The 23389-nt window shown below is 39.7% G+C and overlaps 1 protein-coding gene across 1 annotated transcript in view; it reads left to right on the forward strand.

Annotated features, from left to right (window-relative positions):
* The window catches only part of tenm1 (teneurin transmembrane protein 1), a 212735-nt gene that overhangs the window by 174296 nt on the left and 15050 nt on the right, over positions 1–23389 (forward strand). Inside the window, exons 23-29 of the mRNA XM_011480413.4 lie at positions 9292–9446; positions 12466–12549; positions 13511–13705; positions 17996–18083; positions 19674–19870; positions 21978–22291; positions 22889–23061. Coding sequence (XP_011478715.1) covers positions 9292–9446; positions 12466–12549; positions 13511–13705; positions 17996–18083; positions 19674–19870; positions 21978–22291; positions 22889–23061 — 1206 coding nt within the window. The remainder of the gene's footprint in view (positions 1–9291; positions 9447–12465; positions 12550–13510; positions 13706–17995; positions 18084–19673; positions 19871–21977; positions 22292–22888; positions 23062–23389) is intronic.

Raw genomic sequence — 23389 nt, forward strand, 5'->3', positions numbered from 1 at the left:
CACAACTGTTTGAAAGACATTTGGGTGCATCAAAAATGAAACGAACCTAGCAGATAGTTTATGTTGAAACAGTAGGATATGGCTGCCCCACGCTGATGTCTTTGTGGTCTGTTTGGTGGTAATTGGAGAACTTGGTGCAGTAACCCCCAAGGTTGGGGAGTGGAAAGACTTCAGACATCACAGTCCAGAAAAGTGCAGTGCTAGGAACAGCTAAGATACTGCGCAAGACACTCAAGCTCTGGTAGAGGACCCGAAATTGGGTGAGAAACCACCTACGAAGGGTGTGAGGGGTGTTATTATTATTATTTTTAAATCTATATACATTTTTTTCTTTTTTGCCATGGCGTTGTCTCGCTGGTTTGTTGCTGTGATGATGTTCTGTAAAAGAGCCTCTGTTGATAGACCTCATTGCGTTTGTTTGATGTTCTAAACAGTGCGACATAATCTGCAGTCGCTCTGCAGTGATCCAAACCCCTCAGCCTTTCATGGAGCTTTCTAGTCCAAAGCTTTTCAATTGCTTTTATAATTGAGTTTGTCTGCCGCCTCTGAGATTGCTTTGGATCTCTCTTTACTATCAAACAAGGCAATTACTACCAAGTCGCATATTTTTTGGGGGAGAAAAAAAGAGTTCATTAACACAGAAGTTGTCATGAAACTATTAAAAAAATTACATTCCAACGTGGCAAGTGAGTTGCCTCACATTTACAAGTGTAGATTGGAACAATGACAGCAAGAAGAAAAAAAAAGACAGCTATCAATAATTAATTCATATGGGTTAATATGTTAACAAACTTATAGAGATTCATAATTAGATGAGCCACAGTGTCTGATTCTGACTTAATTATAAAGCTTGAGTCTGTTCTGTAAGGCTTTAATGAATAATTAATGAATTATTCTGCTTACCCAAGACAAACCAGCAAGACACGTGGTTGGGTTTAATCATATTTGTTGGTGGTTAATGTTTAATAGGTGAAAAAAGTGCGTTTAGAACTAGAGTGAAAACAAGCGTTCCTTAAAATTTGACTAAAATGGTATGAATTAGTGAGTTTATTTTCCAATTTTTAGTTTGAATGAAAAGTATTACTGTCTGCAAAAATTATCTATGTTTTTGTGGGAGAAAAAAAATTGTCATGTGTCCCTTTTTACACACGCACAGTCTGATTACCTGCCCTGCCTTTTATTTTTACCCAAGCTATTTAATTGCCTGCATGCACACCTACAGACGCATGGATTTGCTGTGTACCGCTTATACATTCTCTCATTATAGATCCAACAATGATTCAAAGGAACAGTAAACAATAGATGCAGCCAGAAACCCAGTTTTGGTCGCCACTGGAGTACAGTAGTTAGTGAACCCTCCAGGCTTTCCTCAGCTAATATGGTTGACTTCATTTATGGTGCCTCACACGGCTGACGTACAGGTGAAACTGTCCATCTGTCTGCATTCACTTGTCAGTCTCATACAGTTACTTACTAAAGAATCGCTGCTGGCCATAATCAGTACCAGCTAACATAATTAGATGTTACAATAACGCATCAGAACGCGCCATTAATAGCCACTGGGCCCCTGGGATGTGAAAGGCCAGATTGAATGACTTATAGACATGCAACTGTGTGAGTGTGTGCAGGTGGTGATTGGGTTGTGCATGAAACCTTTCAAGCATGAATGTTGCCCCATCTTCAATTTGCACAATAGCTTTTTTGGCTGAATATCTCTCATTTAGTTGTCTGTCACGCTGCCTGACAGAAAATGATGTGTCTATACAGTCTCACAATTTCAGTTTTCATCCACAGTGGCAGCTCGTTTGACAGGACTTCCTGCTAGAATTTAAAAGGACAAAGTTCTCGTGATAGGACAACTTGAACAAAAACAGTAACTTCCTGCCGTTCTTCAACAGTCTGCACCCACATCCTGAAACTGCTGCATGCAGACAATCAGCTAAATGAGATAATAATCCACCATTTATGTCCTAATTAATCTCTTTCAGTTCATTTTATTTCTTACCTTGCACCTCTCCTTACCTATCCCTGTTTCACTGCGTTAAAACAGATATCATATCCCCTGTGGCTCCTTCCCTCCGAATATCTGCAATCAGCACAACAAGACGTTCTCCAAGTTTCCTCTTAAGTCATTAATCAGATTGGATTGGATTGCAGTGCCACGGGGGGTTGTTATAACTGATATTCATTTGACAGGGACACAGACCAAAGGGATGATTTGAGTGACAGCAATTGGCCTGTAATGATTCATTTAAGCAATTCCTCATCATGCCCTTGTGCATTGTGAGCCCCTTTCCCCTCTTTCTCATCTCCTCTGACATATACGTTCATGTACATACATATATATATTTCACTGTATCACTATTCCTTCACTTCACTCCTTTGCCATTTTTTCCCCAAGGTCAGTGCATCTCATTCATTCAAATTCACTTTTCGATGATAAAATCCAGTCCCAACTTAAGTCAAACGTCTGTCTCCATCTGGAGTCCAGATTTATCTCAATTACTCCTCCACTGCCAGCCTCTAAACATGAACATCCGCGTGCCATGTTCACCCTGGGACATGCAGTAAATCTTTTTATGTCTTCAGAGTGTTCTTTGGACATAGGAGGGAGCTGTAAATTCCCTTTAATGCAACACACAGCTTTATCCATGACTAGGAGAAAGTGGGGCAATCTACCGCCTTTTCAATAAACAAACTGAAGGAGCAATTTAACGAGTCAAAATCCCTTCAAAAAGAAATAACGGCAACCTAGGTTGTGCCTTTGTGAGAAAGAAGTTGGCCGCTTCTTGTATTTATTGCTAATGATACAAGATCATTTGCAGCCTCCTTGTGCAAGAAGAAGACGAATAATGTGTATATAAACAGGACGAGGAATGGAATTTAGGATATAAGTCAAAGGAACTAAAGTAGGCGAGCACAACGAATTATACCCAGGGAAAAAGGCAAAGCAGAAAATTCAGCATTGAAAGTGAATCCCATCTGCTTGGTTATGTCTTTGTGCAGGATTTATGAGCTTTAAGATCAGGGGGAGGTTTAGCAGACGTCCGAAAAGGGAGGCTGAGTGGGAAAGTAAAAGAAAAGTAGGAATAAAAGGTTTGGAGGGCCGGACAACAAGGTGAAAGTTCCCAAAATCTGAGCCAGAGTGGGCTCAGGCTGTGCTTTGGGTGGAGATGTACCAGCAGCATAAGAAAAGAAAATATTTAAACACAGCAGAGATGCTTCTGAAGGGTTGAAGGTCAGTGATATGATTAGAGCTTGCACAATACGGGGCAAGATACAAAGAGCAATAAAAAGAAAGAAAAAGGACAAGAAGAAAAACAAGGAGAGGGTAAGAGGCCGTGAAAAGGGAGATCAAGTTAGGGGTGATGGAGAACAGAGGCAAAGGTGGTGTTTGAGGGAGGAGAGTCGGGGACTGTGTGGGTGCTGTAATCTGTCTGTGTCAGAGGGATGATGAAGGGGTCAGGCGGGACTGCTCTGCAGTTCACCCTCTGGCCTTTGGAGGAAACAGAGTGACCCTGACCCACCCCTCCCCATCTGCGTCTGCAGCACCGCCTCACCTGCACGATTTATGACTCAGCCTTGGTCCAGGGCTGCTCGATCTGAGGACATGCGCTCACCCTCTTGTGCTGTTGATTTATGCTTTTGTGTGTGTTTGCTTCCTTGTGAGTGTGCGCGCACACGCTCAGTCAGATCTATTGTTTAAAAACATATTATATGACAGCAAGGATGAGACATTAGTGTTGCTGGGGAGGATGGGGGTTCAAGTGATTCCTGTCCACGGTTGACAGATTCAGACCTTTTCCACAAAGAGACCAAGTGAGAACCAATCTGAGGATAATAAAAGATGACTGAAAGAGAGAAGACATGCTGGTGTTGGTTCAGCATACTGCTGTGTCATTCTATTATCCGTTTTATCATGAAATGCTCCTGCAGATACAAACCCTCAGACTGTGCATAAAACATGGGCTTGGCCAAAATGAGTGCACCAAATATCCTGTGGACTGTGAAAAATGTGTAGGCAAATAAAGGGGAACTACAAACTTTACTTACCTAAAGTATAATTCAAAGCAACCCACCTTTATGTATGCAAGATGGCCCTGCGACAATACAAAATAATCAATATCAATGAAAATAATAAAGAAATCCATCCAATCACTACACCACAGTGCAACCCTAATAAAGAAATCTGACTAAAAGGAACACATTGAACTAACAGTACAATGATTTTGCAAAAAAAAAGGAAAAAAACTCAAATATACAAAAACCAAATGTAAATTTCAAAATGAGACTTTAAAATGAAAGACCTTTTAGCGATGATGCCACGTTTAAAACTATTTTCACTAGGAATGCCACATTTCCCAATATGTTGCACCATTGAACTGAATTCTTAATTCAAAATTATTTTTATCTCCCTATTAGGAAATTAAATGAAACATTTTTCTTAAAATTTTGTTTTTGCTGGTTTCATAATACACAAATCATATTTCAAACCAAATCAAATCCATGACCCAAAATCCGAGGTTTGAACTGAGTCATAAAAAAAGGGGTTTCATTGAATTCCTAATTTTCAGTAATGCCTGATTTAACTGTGAAATTGAACATGTTCTTTTTTAATTTGTCTATGGAGACCAACCCATTTTCATATGTCTCTGTGAAAAGCACTTTATCTGTGCTAAATAAATCAATGTTAATTGATAGCAGATTGGAGAAGCTGTTAGGATGTATGCATCTGCTTCATTATTTGATCCAGTTAAAACAAACATTATTTGAAAGTTGTTCAGAGCACTTGGTGAACTTGTTTTTTAATCTATTATTTGGATCTTTTCTAGAACTCTTACTCCCTTGACAGAAATTTCAGCAATTAACCCTTGTGCTATCCTAGGCACTTTAACGTTGGGAGTTGGGTCATCTAGACCCACTAGACCAGGGGTCGGGAACCTATGGCTCGCGAGCCATATATGGCTCTTTTGATGGTCACATGTGGCTCGCAGACAAATCCTTAATTATGCTTTTTTTTTGTTTCATTAGACCAGTCCTTCTCGGGCGCGATGCCATGTCAGAGGCGCGCAGTAGTAGCGGTGCTTGGAGTGCTTGCAGTTTACTAGTATGATCTATTATTTCACAGAGTTTGTACCACCCGGAAACCTGTGAATTGCTGTGCCTAAAAGTGCGCGCTCCCGTCTCTGAGGAAGAGCGCGCAGTTTCGGGGACGGGGTGTTAGAGGAAGAAAGTAGAGGTGGGGGGGGGGGGGGGGGGGGGGGGGGCAGCAGGTGAATCGCGCAGGGATGGTAAAAACGTAAAACCCGCTGCCCACTGTGTGTTTGGTTCCATGTCTGTCTCTCACATCTAAAGAACATTCAGACTTAAGATCCCGTTTAAAGCAGAAACTCACCACGTATCAACCAGACCAGACCATCAGCAAAACTACCACGAGAAATACTCATCATTTATCAGCAACAGAATAACAATGTTATTAAAAAGAATCCACAGACCTATTGTACTTTGAAAGTGTTGAAATTACATCAAATGCACACATTCACTTGTATATTTAGTTTTAAACATATTGTTGCGGACTGAGTTCAACTTGGCTGTTGGGCCGCGTTAAAAGTTCTGGAGTTCATGGAACGCATCGATCAAGCAGAGATCTGATTGGCCCTCAGTCCTGTCGCTCAGCCTGTTGTTAGGTAATTTGGACCAATGGGGTTCAGCTATGGGCCGAATAAGGGAAATGGGAGGGCTGGAGAGGGGAGCAGGGGAATATAAAGTTGGGAGAAGCGCTCTCGTCTCGTCTCGGCGACAGAGATTCAGGAGTTGCTGAATTAATTGTACGGCGTTTGTTGTGGTCTACAGTACCCAGAATAAAGAACCTTAAAAGAGGTTAAGACTCTGTGCCTCAGTGTGGGAAAGGGACACTACACTATTGTATGGCTCTTTCGAAATTACATTTAAAAATATGTGGCGTTTATGGCTCTCTCAGCCAAAAAGGTTCCCGACCCCTGCACTAGACAGTGCTCTGAACCTTTTTCCTTCAATGGTGTCCATGGATTACATGAAATTTTTCCACCTTTGTCATGGTAGGGAGAACACGTCAAAGTAAGGGTGGGGTCATTTAAGATAGCACAAGGGTTAAGGCAAATGATTGGATGTTCCCAATATATTTGAAATAAAATAAAAACAAATTCTAAGCTCGTACTGAGCAGTATTACAAACTACAGGTTGTTAAAAGTGATTCTGTACTTCTAACGTACTGTTTTAATGTAGGATTTTTATGTTGGAAGAGATGAAATTTTGGGCCATTTTAAATTTGAATACAACACAAGTGTGACAAAGTGTCAATATGTATTTGATAAAGAAACAATCTGAAATAATGCACACTTTTTAAAAGCCGTTAACCGCTTGCAGCACCAGTTTAACCCCTTCATGCCGTATCTTGCCATTTGAAGGGGTTAAACTTACTTTTTTCTCCATAATGTTTTTGAATATTAAACTTTCTTTCCACTCTTTCTGTCTGAGATTTGCTGCTATGTGTGGGATCAGTGTCCTGTTGCAAATTGGCTACATAGCTTTTGGCTTCATATCTGACTCCACACTTCTTTACCATGAAGATGAATTGTTTTTATTTTTTATTTTAGTTTAATCTTTTTTTATTGAGCACCAGAAATACAGAACATTTACCAAAACAAAGGCAAATGTCAGAAGTAGGGCTGCACAACGTGAGGAAAACTCGCGATTTGCAATATTAGTAATCAATGTCGCGATGACGATATAACCTGCGATATATGAATAAATCATTTCCATTTCACGGCAACGGTTCAATTAAAAAAAAAACGTCAACATAACTTAAATTACACTCCAAATGACCCTCATCTGCATAGAAGACACGCATCTAAAATCAACTAGGTCCATCCAATTGGTCAACAACATAAACATAAGATTGTTTTAGCACATTCAAGGTTACCATTTATTGCAATTTTCATAAACGTTTGCGTATTGCACTTCTTGATATCGCGATAACTATACATTTCCGATTTATTGTGCAGAAGTTATTCAAACAATGCTCTTTTTTTTAACAAGACAAAAACAAAACAGAACCCCACTCCCACCCAACCCCCAAGAAGATGAGAGGCGTCAGAATTTTTTTTTTGGAAATTATTACATCCAGTGATATAAGCAGGCATGCACCACTAAGGCTGAGTGTGTCGATGACACAAGGAAAATGTGAAAACAGGAGTGTCGATGGAAGCTGCTACTTGGGAGCAGTTTTGAGCTCATCAAAGTATGATAGCATCGGGCCCTACACAGATAGAAATTTGCCTCTGGACCCCCCCCTAGAGTGTATTTAATCTTTTCTAGCTCCATAAATTGTAATAAGTCACTAAACCAAAGAGACACTTTGGGTTGCTTATTTGACTTCCAGTGTAATAAAATCCTTATACGTGCAAGTAGTGTTGTAAAAGCAATGATATGTTCATTTCATTTCCTTAGAGGAGATTGTTATTGTATCTGGGATGCCAAATATGGCCATTGCTGTATTGGGTTGAATATAATTTTGAGAACTTGTGAAAATGTTTTAAAAATGACAGACCAGTAGGATGTCAGAGATGGAGACAGCTAGAACATGTGTGTTAAGTCAACAAGGGTATGATGGCATCTATCACAGCTGGCTTCTGCATTAGGATAGATATTGGCTATTCTTGCTTTTGGTGATTACAGTCATTTTAATACAATTAACCGTCCCTGTCAGGTATATATGAAGAGTTCTCTACTTCTTTAGGTCTAATTTAGTTTTTCAAATAAATGACAGATGATTTTTTTGGGTGGACAGATGATTTTTTTCCGCTAAAAATCATTACCAAATCATAACCTCCCAAAACAACAAGAAAGCCATCCTCCTACACTTTTTTTTTAAAAATCTTTATAAATGTAAACATTTGACTGCCTTGCTGATGCCTTATATTTTCCTGTCATGGCATCACATAAATGGTCAGGAAAAGAAAAAAAAAACTGCAGAAATGTCCCTGAAATGTTGTGACACACTGATGATGTGATGGAGGAAATGATTAAAGGTCACAGCTATTCTGCAGGATAACCTGCTGTTTGTTGAATAAATATGAACACAATTGTGAGGTTTCTTTTTCCCCTTTTGGGGTTGAACTTACGTAATTTCTTGACCTAAACAGATGACTTTAAATGTGTCAAAACGCGTAAAACCCTGTAATAGTCATGTGACAGATGCATTATGAGTCCTGACATAATTATCACTCCATTTTCCCGGCTCCACAGAGTGTTTCAGCACTTCTTTCATATTGATATACTGCAGGAATCTGTTTTCCACCTTCCACTGCGCTTCATTTCATTATTTTACTTCCACACCACACTCTATTTATACCAATTACTTTTGTGAGTGATCGAATTGATTTTGAGCTTTTGTCTCCATAAAGTCCTCCGAGGCGCCCTGGAGACCAACAGATCTATGCATAAATCAGACACGACTTAATGATGACCCATAAACCAAATATGTTTGTTAATGCAATGATTCAGCTGGAAGTGGGAGCTGTAATTTTAAAATATAGCTTATTGTCATAGATGCTAAGTGAAAGCAATCATGGGGGATCGGCAGCGAGTGGCGTAAGAGGTGAGGGTTGGGTCGGGGAATATTATTGCCGCAGAGTGGAAGCAAAGGGCTTTTTCTGCATGGAGATAAGGCAGGAATGAAGGTCGTCCCTCATCCATAACAGATGATTCAACGTCTGGCCTGACCTTTAATGCTTGGACTTACCTCTCAACCTCTTCTCTCCATCTAATGCACCGCTCTTCTGCAGGAGGAAGTCGAGCATATACTGTTTATAACAAAATAATCTAGCAAAACATGTGTATCTGGGCTGCAAGTGAACATACTTGTGTTTGAAGAGCGGATGACAAACTACACACACATTTGCACAAATGTCAAAAGTTCACCACCTTGTCCTGGTCGTATCTAATGTGACAAATAACTTCTTCCTGCAGTTGTATTGTTCTAATCCCGTTAGTGGGCTCCAGAATGGAAATATAATTACATTTCTGTGGTGCAGGCTCTTTGATAAGACAGCTGCTTGCTGAGCTGAATGCCTAACCATGTTGGATCCCTCACCGCAGCCCTCTTCTATCGCCTCCTTTTTTTTTTTTCCCTCTCACCACTGTCTGCCACTTCTCTTTTAGCTTAGACTTTTTTTTTTCCCACTCGCCTCCTCTTTCCACCGTCATCTCCAGAAGCTCATCTTTCCTTTTTTTTTTTTCTCGCCCGCTCAGGTATCGCTGTGGATAAGAGAGGCGTTGTCTACTTCGTCGATGGCACCACCATTCAGAAGATTAATGAACGGGGTTTACTCTCCACTGTGATTGGCTCAAACGGGCTAATGTCGACGCAGCCGCTGAGCTGTGATGCACGCATGGATATCAGCCAGGTAAGTTGCTACTTTAAACGTGGAAGAAAAAAATGTTTTTCTCTGTGCTGTTGTTTGCATAATTTGTAGAAATGTAACTCTCCTGCAGGGAGTTATCGGATCATTCATTATATGAAAAATAATCATAAATCATAAAGTTTTTGCTGCTTTCTTACAGTCAGTACTGTTTGTCAATCTAAACTGCTCAGCTTCTTCAGCCTAGGTGTGAGAGACTCCTTAAATAAATGCATTTTTATGTATGAGAAGCAGGAAGCAGCGCCCAGGTCCTATGAGCCTGGCTTGAAAACACACCGCTAACTAATATGAAGCCTATTAGAGAGGAGGATGAATTATAGATGAACCCCTGGCTCTATAGAGGGATATCTGCTCACACGCAGGGATGTGAGGGCCTGTGTACGTGTGTGTGAATATGCGTGTTGAAGCTAGGTGAATTCCCTGAAGTGCTATTTCATGTCCCCCTGCTCCTGCTAGGTTACAGTTCCTCTGTTTGTTGCTCTCTGGTCTGATCACATTTGTCCTCCATCTGGGTTTTCTTTCAGACCACCATCACAGCTTTTTTAAAAACAATGCATATCTTTTGAATGCAAAGTTTGATTGGAAATGCATAAACTAAGGAGGATGTGTAGCTTTGGAGTTTGACTGTAGTCAAAAAGCATGCTTCCAGTATTTGTTCCAAGATTTTTTTTTTCTTTTGTCTCTTTGGAAAGCATCGGATACTTAAAAAAAAAAAGATGGTCGGGGGGGATTTGTTCTGCAGAAAGAAACCGATTACACTCAGTTAGATTTCTGCAGAATAGAAACTACAGCTGTCCGAATCATTTTCTGCACAGAGGCACTCACCTGCCAAACACATTATTGTGTTGTCTTAGTTTTTCTTTTTAAGTCCAAGATGGTACAAATAAGCAGCCCTTGTAGCTGAGAAGCAATGTTCAACTTATTTTGTGTCCGTCCTTTTATACATCAGGCAGAGAAATAGGCTTTTTGATGAAGGGGACTGTGCTAAAGAGGATAAGAAATTAAACAGCAAAGCCCCTTTCCCCAGCATTTAAAGAATCACAGCAGTTTCTATTATGATCGCTTTGATAGTCAGAGTCGTATTACTCAGCAGGAATTTCATGAGCCCAAAAAAAAAAAAGAATGTTCCATAAAACCACAGGAGCCTTTCTTCGGGTGATGCGTTTTTTCCCTTACTGTCTACTGTAACTGACTAAGGAACAAACTCTGTGACATGAAATATAGATTGCTGCAGAGTTTGTAACATTTAGTTGTTTTGTTTTTTTATCCAAAAAATGAACTGTGTTCTGCCTCTGTGTTAATGTATCCCAACACAAAAAGCTATAATGTGGATAATGACTGCCTCGATACATTAAGTACTGCTAGGCAATCACTGTTTTATGACGTTCTGAATGGTTTGACATTTATATCTTGGATAATATATTTCAAAAAGCAAACAATATTTTATTTTATTTAGGCATGGCTCTGAGTTCCTCTGTCACTGGCGCTCGCCCACACAGACATTTCACCTCTCAAATTGCCAGCACTCACATTGTCAGCGAGCGCCAACCAGTCTGGCTTCCTGGAGGAAACAAATGTACAAGAGGAGTGATAGAGCCAAAAATAAAGTAAAAAAAATCAACAGATAAAACTTCTGCCTGTTGTGTTTTCTGTAGAGAGAAAACCAAAACAAAGAAAGGGAAGAAAATGTGCCATTTGAATATGTTTCAGCAGGCTACTTTGTGTACAAACCATTGACTGTATATGAGAACTGAACCAAGCTGGTGTGAAGTCACCCATAGAAAATTACTTTCTTCTAGCTCCAATAAAATTGAAGAGTATTCAGTCGAAATTTCTTGCGGGACAGACGTTGCCACATTGAAGCAATCCAACGTCAGTAGAAGTGATTGGTCCAAGTCGGTCTGAGTCAACATTTTTACGGTAACCACTTTTGCCAATCATGAGTGAGCTTGTTACAAACCACACCCCTACCACTGAAAGTGGGCTTATGAGAATATCTCAATTGAATGTTTTGAATTTTTTAATGTCAGACCACCTACTTTTATCAAGGAATCTGATTGGCCAGTTTATACCTACAATACCTTATGCTACAAAAAGAAAAAATATAATGAAAACAAATTCGGATAATCAAGAACATGGTAAAAAAAAAAGTAACAGAGCAAAAATGGTTATTCTGACAAATAGTGAGAAATAAACAGTTATTATTCAGTCATTCTAGCAGTCTATGGGGTTTTGGTACTTTCTGTTTGAAAGTGAGGTGGGGACACAGTTCTCCAATACACTCAATAGTACGGACTTCATAAAAAAAGTGACCCATCATCTGAGTCAAAAAGCTCATTTCCAAGATCGGCACAGAGGTGATGCATGTGCTTTTTGTTGAGGGGGGCATGCAGAGTCCTGCTTGATGAAGCTCCCCACCTCTTAAAGTGGGATTTCAGAGTGAAACCTTTTCTCGCTCTCATTTGACAGGGCCAATAATTGAACGTGTCAGTGGCAATTCAACATGATCCATTTATTTACCAATCTGTCGTCTGAGTCATCAATCACCTGACCCCTCCCTCTCCTCCTCATCCCCTAACAGCCGCTGGCACCACCTCGCCTCCGCAGCAGCTCACACTTTGTTTGAGTGTGACATGGACAGTGATGTGAGTGGCTGTAGGATTGTTGTCTGGCTTTGACCCCCACCGTGCATGCCGACATGGTGTGCTATTTGAGCAGGCAGCGATGGCGGTTATTGGATGACATTTGGAATGGTGCCGAAGCGGGCTGTTGTGGGTCTTGAATAAACACAGGGAGGGCTCCCTGCCCGCCACTGACCTTTGCATGAGCTGGGAGGGTCAGGAGGCCTAACACTATGTTATTAAGGAGATATTATTTGCAGCACCTGTAACTGACTCTTGTGGGCAGTCTCCATCGAGGCTTCCTCGCTGCTTTCTTTCTTTTTTTCACCTTTGATGGAAAACACAGCGGCTGCATGTGTTTGTGCACGGATGTCTTTCTGCAGGTGCGTTTGGAGTGGCCAACAGACCTCACCATTAACCCGCTGGACAACTCGCTCTACATCCTGGACAACAACATTGTCCTGCAGGTAAAGGAACTCCTTTTTCTGGGGGGACGGGGGTGGGGGGGACCTTCTCGGAGGTGCTGACACTATATGTGGCAGCAAACAAATGTTTCAAAGGAATACCGCCACATCTATTTCAGTAGATTGTGGGTTACAAATGGATGGCCGACACTGATCCTTAAGAACTAGGGACCTGCTGGTGTCCCAGATATCTCCAGACAACCCAAATCAGATGTGTCCAATCAGTCAGAACCTGCAATCACCTGATCTAGTTAATCAGGAGTAAGTAGGGCAGGGATCGCTGGGAAAAAAGTAGGATGGTTAATCTCAAGAACCAGGGTTCAGAGACCCCAGTCTGAGATATTGATGTGAACCTGTAAAATCAGTATTTCTAAAGCATTGTCACTGTCCTGCAGGGGGTGGTTTTAAATAAATACAGTTGAATCAAAATTAATGTAGTTAAAAATTGCCCTTAAGTTGGGTTGTTTTTAACCCAACTCCAAGGTTTAAAATGGACTAACTTTTTTTCTGGGTTATTTTAACCCAGAAATGAGTGATGTTGCTCCAAAAGGTACCCCCAAAAATAAAGCCTAACATGAATAACCCAAGAACTGGGTTGAAGAAATAACCCAAGTGTTAAATAGCTGTTAATCTCCGATCAGAAGATCAGACGTTTGCTTCCAGCCTTGCCGCCCATGTGTCAAAGTTTCAATGGGCAAGACATGGAACCCAACATTTGTTCCTGGTTGAGGTTGGCGCCAGTGTAAGGCGCCATCCTTGTGTGAATGTGTGTGTGAATGGGACTGCAACTGTGAAGAAATTTTAGGCATTCCTATGAAGGTAGAAGTACTTTATATAAGTTTACGCCATTTACCATTTTTGACAGTGAAAACCTATAGAATCGATTGACTAGGTGGACCTGATGTTACTGATAACTGCCACTCTTAGTTTGACACATGCATTAAAGAGAGCCTTGTCTTTTTAGGTGTCAGAGAATCTCCAGGTGCGCATAGTTGCCGGGCGACCCATTCACTGCCAGGTTCCAGGAATCGACCACCACTTGGTGAGCCGGGCTGCAGTGCGTGCCACCCTAGAAGCTGCGAAGGCCATTGCCCTGTCACACCTTGGAACCCTGTTTATCGCGGAGACTGATGAGAGGCGAATAAACCGCATCCAACAGGTTAAGCTCAACACAACTGAAAAAAACATATCAAATCCTGTTCATAATAACATATTTAAAGCTTAAATGCATTATAACTGTAATGTGGCTGAATTTCCATTCATCATCTTGCCTCACACTGACCATTATTCACAAACAGGGTGTGGCCTTTTGAACAACAATGGGTGCTGTATTTAATTTTTTTAACAGCTGTTGTGTTTGGCTCTTTGCACATTGTTGGAAAAGTCTGGCTTTAGTGAACTCATTTCCTTTTAAAATACAGAAGATTGGAAACAAATTAGCTTAATGGAAAGAAATGGACCCTGTGACCTCGCATTTTGCCTGTTTTCTTGTCAGTGGATTCGAGTATACATGCAAAGTAGTTTTTTAAACAATACCTCGCTGCAGTAATTATACACATTACCCAAGATTGCAACTGTATCAGAATATTTAAAAATTCAGATCTTAGAGCACTGAATTGCCACAGAAAATACGCCATGGTTCAGTAAGTCTAATACAAATAATCTATCAAGCCTGATTTCAGTCATTTACTTTCCTGTTCGTTTATTTCTCAATTAGATGCTGTGCAGTGGGAAGATTTTCAATCTTGCTTGTATGTTTGAAAGCACAAAACTCTGCAGAACCCCAAATGAATTAGTCAAAAGACTGTTTTCATTTTTTAAAAGCTGTTTTTCTTCAATAGCCAGGTGCTGGCTTCCACAGGTCTGCTGCATTTTGGCACCAACACCTAGAAAATACCGCCTGCTGCACTTCATCAATAGTGCCTTTGTGGCCGACAGCTCCACGCTGGGCCTGTGTGGAGGCAGACGGAACAAAAAATGCCTCCGATGCCTTTTTGATGGAGACTGACCAGCCATGTTAGATAAAGGCAATGAAAAATATTGTTTTTTGTTGACTTCAGTTGTGCTTTGGAGACCTGTAATTATTAAGCTTCTCAGTATGGGATCAGGATTAAGACCTCAGCTTTGTGCCTATCGATTATTTAAAATTTTTAAGTTTGTTCACATTTTCCAAGTGGCTATTTACCTTTATATTTCTCTACTTAGTCATACTTTTTGTAAAATGTACTAAATAATTTAATAAGAAATAAAATAACATGTTGAATGAATCCCGTACACCTTTTGGCAGGCATGTCCAAAGTCTGGCCTGTGGGCTAAATGTGGCCCACATACAAATTTCTACCGGCTTGCAGGCTCCTGTCATAAAATAATAATATGCCGTCCCAAAAACTTTCTAAGAACTATGATTTCTTGATTGTGATTGGCTAAATTATGTTATAAGCCTTTGTAAATTTGTGACAACAACCTGTGGCTACATGACCTTCACAGCATCAAGGGAAAGCAAGAAAAACAAATGTATGTGTTCCAGTGATCAAAACCATGGTGGTTTGTACTTCCTCAGAATATAGTTATTGGTTCACATGATTTAAATGTAGAAGTTTAGTAAGCATTTCATGTGACATTTTCTAGATTCAATGTTGACAAAAGGTGTTTTTCCAGACAGACTATTTTCTGGTCTACAAAAATAAATTTACAGGGTTTAAATATCTTTGGGATATATGTGAAAAAATACTAAAAGTACTCCATTGCAATCAATTTTCATTACTTTCAATCGTCTGTTTGCATTTTATTGTTATTATAAGGATCAAGAAGGCAACCCAAATGTTTGGTCATTTTCACCTCACCAAATCTGTCTGTATTTGGAAACAATTGAACACCCCTGATTTTTGTATGTATATATGTATATATCTATACATACACACACACACACACACATATATATATATATATATATATATATATATATATATATATATATATATATATATATATATATATATATATATATATATATATATATATATATATATATATACATATGATGAGCAGCAAGTTTTTCTTCCTTTCTTAAGAAGCCTCAGAAGGCGTCACAGAATAAAAGCAATCCTTTCAGCGTGACTGAATTCTACTCATGCTGTTCAGGACCGTCTTTTCCATCATATAAATTCTGGCTCCCTTAATGTTTAAAAACATTAAGCACATGCATAATCAATGTCTTTTATTTTAACAGAGCCATTAGAGTTATTGAAAAATACTGGAGCTTTAAGGTGCATTAAATTTACAATCATTAAATCCAAAGTTAGCTCAGACGTGTTAATGAATACCACTGCATCATCATGTTTTTTGTAGGAAAAAGCATTGGCTTTAATGGATTTATAAGGATTATTAGTAAAAGAAATGCTGTTTTTTGGATTCCACCCCCTCTGGAGATTCTTTTTTTTTTTTTCTCTCTCTGCCCTCCTGCTGCGACGTAAAAGTGATTAGTAAAGCTTGTCAGCATTAACCTGGAGGAAGTATAAGTATTTTCCTGGGTCAAGGTGTTGAAACACCTATAATTTACCTAACATTCAAATTTTTTATGCTCTTCTTGTTTTACTTAGGAATTCTCTCTGCATGCACGTGGTGGAGCAGCAGTTTGGGGGAATTATGCCTACTTTCTCTCTAGGTAGAAAGTAGTTGAGGAGGATCAATGCCACTTTTATCTGTGTGAATTAATAATGAGGCCTAAAAAGCGCACCTGAAAAGACTGGAAACAGCTGCTCTGACTCTATTGATCTCCATATAAATAAACTTATATGGATAAATAAATGAAGAAAATAAAAAAAGCAATAAAAATTATAGGCTTTGGAGGAACAATATTGGCGTCTGGCTGGTATCAGCCCTTGAATCTGTGTCTGTAAATGGCAGCCAATAAAGTGTAATTTCTTTGAAGAAAGCTCTCTGGGCACATTTTTGAGGGATAATAAAGTTAATATAACAATGATCTAAATCAAACATGCCGCTTTACTCAGTTACTATCAAACAGTGCATGCAGCTTGACTTGTACGTTCTCTGGAAGCACACAAAGCCAGTATTTTTTTTCTTTCTTCGCAAAAAAACATCAATTATATTTCTAAGATTTTGTTAATTGAAACAAACAGCACTTTTATAAGGCCACAAATGCCATTTTGATTTCATTTCTTTAAAAAAAATTCAAATATGGATTTATTTTTGTCAAAAACATATCCCTTAGTGTTTTGTACAGTGGCCCTGAAGTGGAAATCACACCAATAAATCACTTGACACAAAAACATTTTAAAGATCACGACACTGTAACCCTTGTGCTATCCTAGGCACTTTACCATTGGGAGTATGGGTCATCTAGACCCACTAGACAGTGCTCTGAACCTTTTTTCTTCAATGATTTGTGATCTTCACTGGTGTCCATGGATGACATGAAATCTTTCCACCTTTGTCATGGCAGGGAGAACACGTCAATGTAAGGGTGGGGTCTCTAAGATAGCACAAGGGTTAAAAAAGCAAAACAATTAATAAAATACAAATATACATTTTTGGGATAAAAAAAATTCCAGAAACCAAAAACACAATTCCCCAAAAGTGATAAGAAATACAAATGAAATGTTACGGAAAATAATAGCGAATTTGTACCTACCGGAAAAGGTACGTACTATGGGACATCGCTGATTGGATAATGATGTTTGATTTTTGACGTTTAAGTTTTTTTCAAATGCATCTTCAATGCCAGTACACTAATAAAAGTTGTATGACAGGTTTGGAGCATACCCAGTATTGCTTCATGCCAAATAACTTGATGGACAAATGCCATAATCCAAACAACAATGTCCAATCCTATCTACCTTCCCGGTTTCTTCTTTCGTTTCATTTGTTAACATTTTATTTTGATCTCTGGAACGTACTTTTGTTTTCTGATGTTTTTTAAACATTTTCTTATGGAAACCGGCAGTAGTACTTAGGGACATAGCTGATTGGATGATGACGTTTGTCTATCATTTCAACCGAAAGTCATTTAGCTGAAGCTGAAACATTAGCAGCCAATCCTTGATGTCCCAGAATACTACCTACCTTTGCAGTTTTCATTGTGTTTTGTTTCTTAACATTTCATTTAAAACATTTCTTTTAATTGTAATTCTGGAAATAACATTTAGTTTTTATTACATTCTATTAGAATTGTCTTTTGGTTTCTAGATTTTGGTTTGATTTCCAAAATGTAATGTTATTTTTATTTGTTTGGTTTTTTTCATTGTGGTCTTTAATGTATTTTGCTCTGAGTGAGATGTTGACGTTATTTGCACTTCAGGGCCACCATAGTTTTGGCTGATAAATAAGAGCTTTTTAAAAAAGGAGCTTGTGGATGGAGTATATTTATGTCATCTCTTGTTCAACAATGATCTCCTGTGTATGAAGTGTCTGCTTTTGAAAATCTCCACAGGTGTCCACCAATGGAGAGATATCGATCATCTCCGGAGCGCCCACAGAGTGCGATTGTAAGATAGATCCAAACTGTGACTGCTTCTCTGGTGGGTCAAAAGGCACACAAACAAATTCAAACAAACAAACACACACACACACACACAAAGCATAGCTGAAGGATTAGGCAACATGACTTTATTGGATTAGTTCTAATAGGATTAAAGGGCCTTAAAAAAAACATATAAAAGCATTTTTAAGTCATTTTTAGATCTGATATGAATTGGTCTGCTTTAACAGTGTATTTAGAGGAAACAAAAACTGGATCATTTTAAAAGCTGACATGATTTGATAAAGTTCGTAAGTGTTCATATCGAGTGGGTAAATCTAGTCTGTGTCCCTGCTGGCCAATAATTTCATTAAGTGTGCTTGGAAATAGCTGTTCGTCTCATCTGTTTCCTGTTAATGTTTCTTTCCATTTCAGCTTGTCTAAATTATTTAAGTCAGTCAAGCTGTTAATATCTCAGAGGCTTCACTTTCCTTGAGAAACACAAAAAAAAGGATCAGATAATGAGGTTTATGTAAATGATGACAAGGCTGTGTATAGGAACAGATGAACCCTGATGTCATAATACAAAATGCAGTTTGATGAAGAAGGTCTCTATGTGTGTTGGATATCAAATAAATAAATAAATAACACAGAGCAGGATGATGTTTGGTATTCAAGGAGAAGGTTTCTCTTTTCAAAAGTGTCCAGCTATATTTCAGCAGCTAAACTTCCCACATTTCGTAGAAAATTACAGCTGGCAGAGGAAGAAAGCCCACTTTGAGATTCTGAAGGTTTGGACTCTTTGCCGTGGGACTGAAGGGCAGCAGAAATGCAACAAAAGGCAACAGAAAAGGAAGAAACATATAAGCAGATGTTCCTTTGACAGTTAGGCTATGCTTTCATTGTAAGTGTCAGAGGATGTGATTTTATCATTTAATTCTGCACATGAAAATCTGTCCTTTTTTTTCTGTTCAAAATGGAGGAAAGTGTCTCTCCCGTGCCACAAACCAATGGGCTGTGACCATCCCCATTTCTTGGGTTGCACTTTGCATATTTTCAATCATGTCTTGCTGTTAACAGATGATTACTCTCTTCAGAGGTTTTCCGTTTCCGTCCCTTCGCAGTAAACACTCACATGGTGTCTTTGAAAACACACACACACAAGTATGAGAGGCCATGAACACACCGGTTTCACATAAAAACATGCCCACGGATGATGATGCGCATGCTGCCAAGAGATAAACTGGCACCCTGCTGTACGTACAGACCCATCAGAGACCTGTGGCCCATTGCAGACTGCTTCTAAAGGCCTTCACCTGGCTGTTATCCAGCTGTGTTACTGAAGATATCTGGATGCAGTCAATCCCCCACAACCACTGTCTGATAAGGTCACTATCAAAGTGGTCATCATATCCACTATACTTAGGGGGTGCTTACAGTGTCCCACCAAGTCCAAGCCCTGAACCAAACTGATAACTGCAAAAGCGACACCATGGGGTCTTTAGATTTTGCAGACTATTGTGTGTGCCATCTGGGACTTCTGCCTTGTACTCTATAGTGCGTTTGCAACTGAAGATGGTTTTGCCAAAGCCATTATGTGGATAAAACGTTTATTCCCTCATAAATAATGTGCTCTTGTTGGTCTTATCAGGCGACGGAGGCTACGCTCGTGATGCTCGCCTGAAAGCTCCGTCTTCACTGGCTGTGGCGCCCAACGGGACTCTGTATATTGCTGATCTTGGCAACATTCGGATCAGAGCTGTCTGTCCCAACCAGCCTCAGCCCAACCAAAATGGCATGGTAGAGATCAGTTCCCCTCTGGATCAAGAGCTCTATCTCTTCAGCCAGGTACCCAGTGCTTAAGCTCAATCGATTATAATGGCAGGACTCCTTTTAGGGTATCTAAGCCAGATTAGAAGACAGTTAAGTGTTATGAGAACATGTTGACTTTATGTTGAAAACAGGAGGTTTTTTTGAATGCTTAGTCAGCTCTGACACCCTTAACAGTTCATCTGCTGTTCACAGGATCTTCCAAAAACTCTTCACCTTTATGGTTTTACATTCTCCTACTCCCCAAACTTTACTCAATTTATAATAATATTTTTTTTTAAAGACCCACTCCGATAAAAATTGTGCTTTTCTTGTGGCATTTTTCTCACAATGGAGGACATTAATGAATAAATTTAAGCTTAAAGGGCCTATACCATGCTATTATTAAGCCTTTTATAGTAAACAATAGCCGCGTTTACATGGACAAAAGTAATAGGAAAGAATGCCTGATGGGAAGAAAAATGTGTCATGTAAACACGCCGTTCAGAATAGTCTGCCCCGATCAGACTTGTTCGGATCAAAATTTCTGTCCGATCGGGATAGGTGGGTTATGCCGATTGTTTATCTGATCGTGTTGCATGTAAACAGTTCATTCCGATCGTGTCACTACTGCTCTGGTTTAACGTCATGCATAGACGGTGTTTCGCTCCAGAGAAAGCTTTGGAGCTCAAACAGGACAGACCGGCATCCCTGCGGAGGACCGCTGCAAAGCGCCGCCCCGCTCTCACCCCGCTCTCGCCCCGCGAACAGGCTCTTCATAATATTCATAACATTAATAAAAGCATGTTTGCAAGATCGTCTCGTATATTACCGAGCTGCTGCATAAACGTATATGACAGCTAGGTTTGTTTACTGTGGGACTCATTTCCTTTTCTGGTATTTTCAACACTACTGCACATGCCCAAATGATTTATTCAGACCAAAAGTGTGGCCATGAGAACGTTTGTTTTAATCGGAAAAAAGTTTTCTGTTCCCATGAGCACGGTTGAATTTTAATCCCACCATTGATCCGATTAAGATATTTTGCGCATGTAACCGCGGCTATTTTCCATGCACATGCTAATATAATATAATATATTACCTTAAATATTTGTTATTTTCCTGAATTCTTTTCCAACCTGGAAGTAGGACGACTCGATCTCTGAGGCAACGGCTTTCACTTCTTGTGAGTGCCGCCCATTTCATGACGTCAACAGCAGCGTGTCTGCGTCTGGCCCAAGAAAACAGACATCAAAATGTTTGTGAATGTGCATACTGTGCTAATAAAAAGGAAACTGATTTTGACGATCGCTGCTAGCTCCACGGAGAAAGTATGTGTTGGTGTTGGCTGTTGTCATCTACATCGGCTCAAGAGAACCCGCTCATTATTGTAAATTGGTAAATTGGTGCTCAGAGCGCAGGTTTTTAGGGCAAGCGATTCTTGAACAGATAAAAATACCGCTTTGAGTGGGTCTTTAAATTCACGCCAAAAAAATGATCATGTGTATTTAATTTTTAAAAATTAAGTTTGCATCCCATAAATACAGATTTTAATGGTGCTTTAAAGAATCCTTAAAGATTTCTTGGAACTGAAGCTTAAAATATATCCATGAAATGAACTAATGTACAATTTTAGTTATAAAACCTAATTAAGTAAAACCATAGAGAGTAGCCCTCTGGTAAGGACTGATTTTCAGATAACCTCCTGTAATGCCCAAATGACAAATCTAGCAATATTAATTTTGTAAAATGACCCATTAATCACACAGAGTAAGAGAGTTTATGAGGGAAATGATTCACATACGTTGTCTGAAAGTCTTAATGAGGCTTTATGTAGATATTTATCTGACACCAACAATGGATATTAGACTTTTCTCTTTTTCTGAAGTTGTAATATTTTTATTTTTATTGGATTTATTTGACGTATGGTAACAATACCATAAGTAAGGGAGTTTGATATAATTATATTTCGGAATGAAATGTCAATCTGTGGCTGAGGTTTTGCTTTGTCATCTGTTGTTTTGTTTGAGCTCCTTCAGTCTTCAGTTGTATTCATGTAAACACTGATCCTTCACATTCACATTTAAACAAATGATTAGCAGCTGCAGTTGTGTTTTCATGAGTCTTCCTCCTTCGTCTGACACAGAATGGCTCCCACATGCACACCAAGCACCTCATTACCGGCCACTACCTGTTTAACTTCTCTTACGGCACGGACGGCCTGCTGTCGGGGCTGACGTGTCAAGATGGCCGTGGCTTCCAGGTGAGGCGAGATGCTCATGGCGTCCCGCTTTGGTTGGCCCTACCGGGAGGACAGGTGTACTGGCTGTCGCTTAGCAACAGCGGAACACTCAGGAAGGTGTCAGCCCAGGGCCATGACATAGCTCACATCACTTACCATGGCAACACTGGTCTCCTAGCAACCAAGAGTGATGAGAACAGTTGGACCACTGTTTATGAGTAAGTTTACAATTTGTGTTACAGTTTTTTGGTGTGTTATCATATATTTTTTTTTACTCTTTCCTTTGCTATTTGTCTTTACTTCTTTTAAACGTTTCTTTAATGCTTGTCTTTATTACTATACTTGTTTTTGGACAACTTTTTTGTGGAAGATTTGCAACAACTGTCTGAGATTTGAGTGCCATCTAGTGGAAGCTTCTGCTTCACCAGCACTAAAGAGACTTTTGTGGTGGGGGTTGAAGCTGGGGGCTTCTTTTTACTTATTTACTTTTTTCCTTTTAGCCTTTGCTTACATGATTGCGACAGCGCTGAGGGATGTCTCACCAATACTTATACCAATACTGCTTACACACATGTTTCAGTGTGTGCACCTTGTGTACACACCACAACACGTGCAAATTCCTCACCACAGCCACCTCAGTCACTGTCTCAAAGTTCACAGCTGGATAATTACATATATAAATCATAGTTGACATTTACACCCTGGCAGTGAATCGGGGAAAACGTAGAGCTAGCATGCGCGCACATATGTGCTACCCGCAGTTTGTTTGTCTGTCATTGCAGCTTTGTACTTCACATTTGTGCTTATTACGCAAGGTACAACGGTGAGGGTCGAGTTACCAACATCACCCTACCCACGGGTGAGGTGAGCGGTCTCCATGGCAACCTGGAGCGCTGGTCTAGAGTTGAGGTTGAGGCATCAAATCATGAGAACTACGTAACGAGCACCAACTTGTCTGCCAGCGACACAATCTACACATTCAAGCAAGGTGAAGCATGGCACGTCTTTTATCCACTCGTTTGTCATAATGGTCATTGTTAAAGTGTGGGTGGATCGAAATGTCACAACGGGACAAATGGGGGGCACAATTTATTCAGCCACATATACTTATCCTACTCTGATGGAATCAACCCGTTTGCCGTAACTGTGTGACATGACTCATGTGGGGGGCTCCACCGATGAATGAGTAAGCCGAAGCATGAGGGTTTAGAGAAGTGTTAGAAGTTACAACTGGAAACCAGCAGTATAATTCAGTTGTAAAATCCTTTTTTTATTTTGCGTATAATTCAGATGTGTGTCATCTGACCTATTTCTAT

The sequence above is a fragment of the Oryzias latipes genome, chromosome 10 (assembly GCF_053564925.1).
Source record: "Oryzias latipes strain Hd-rR chromosome 10, Olatipes_Hd-rR_3.1".
In the NCBI taxonomy this organism is placed as follows: Eukaryota; Metazoa; Chordata; class Actinopteri; order Beloniformes; family Adrianichthyidae; genus Oryzias; species Oryzias latipes.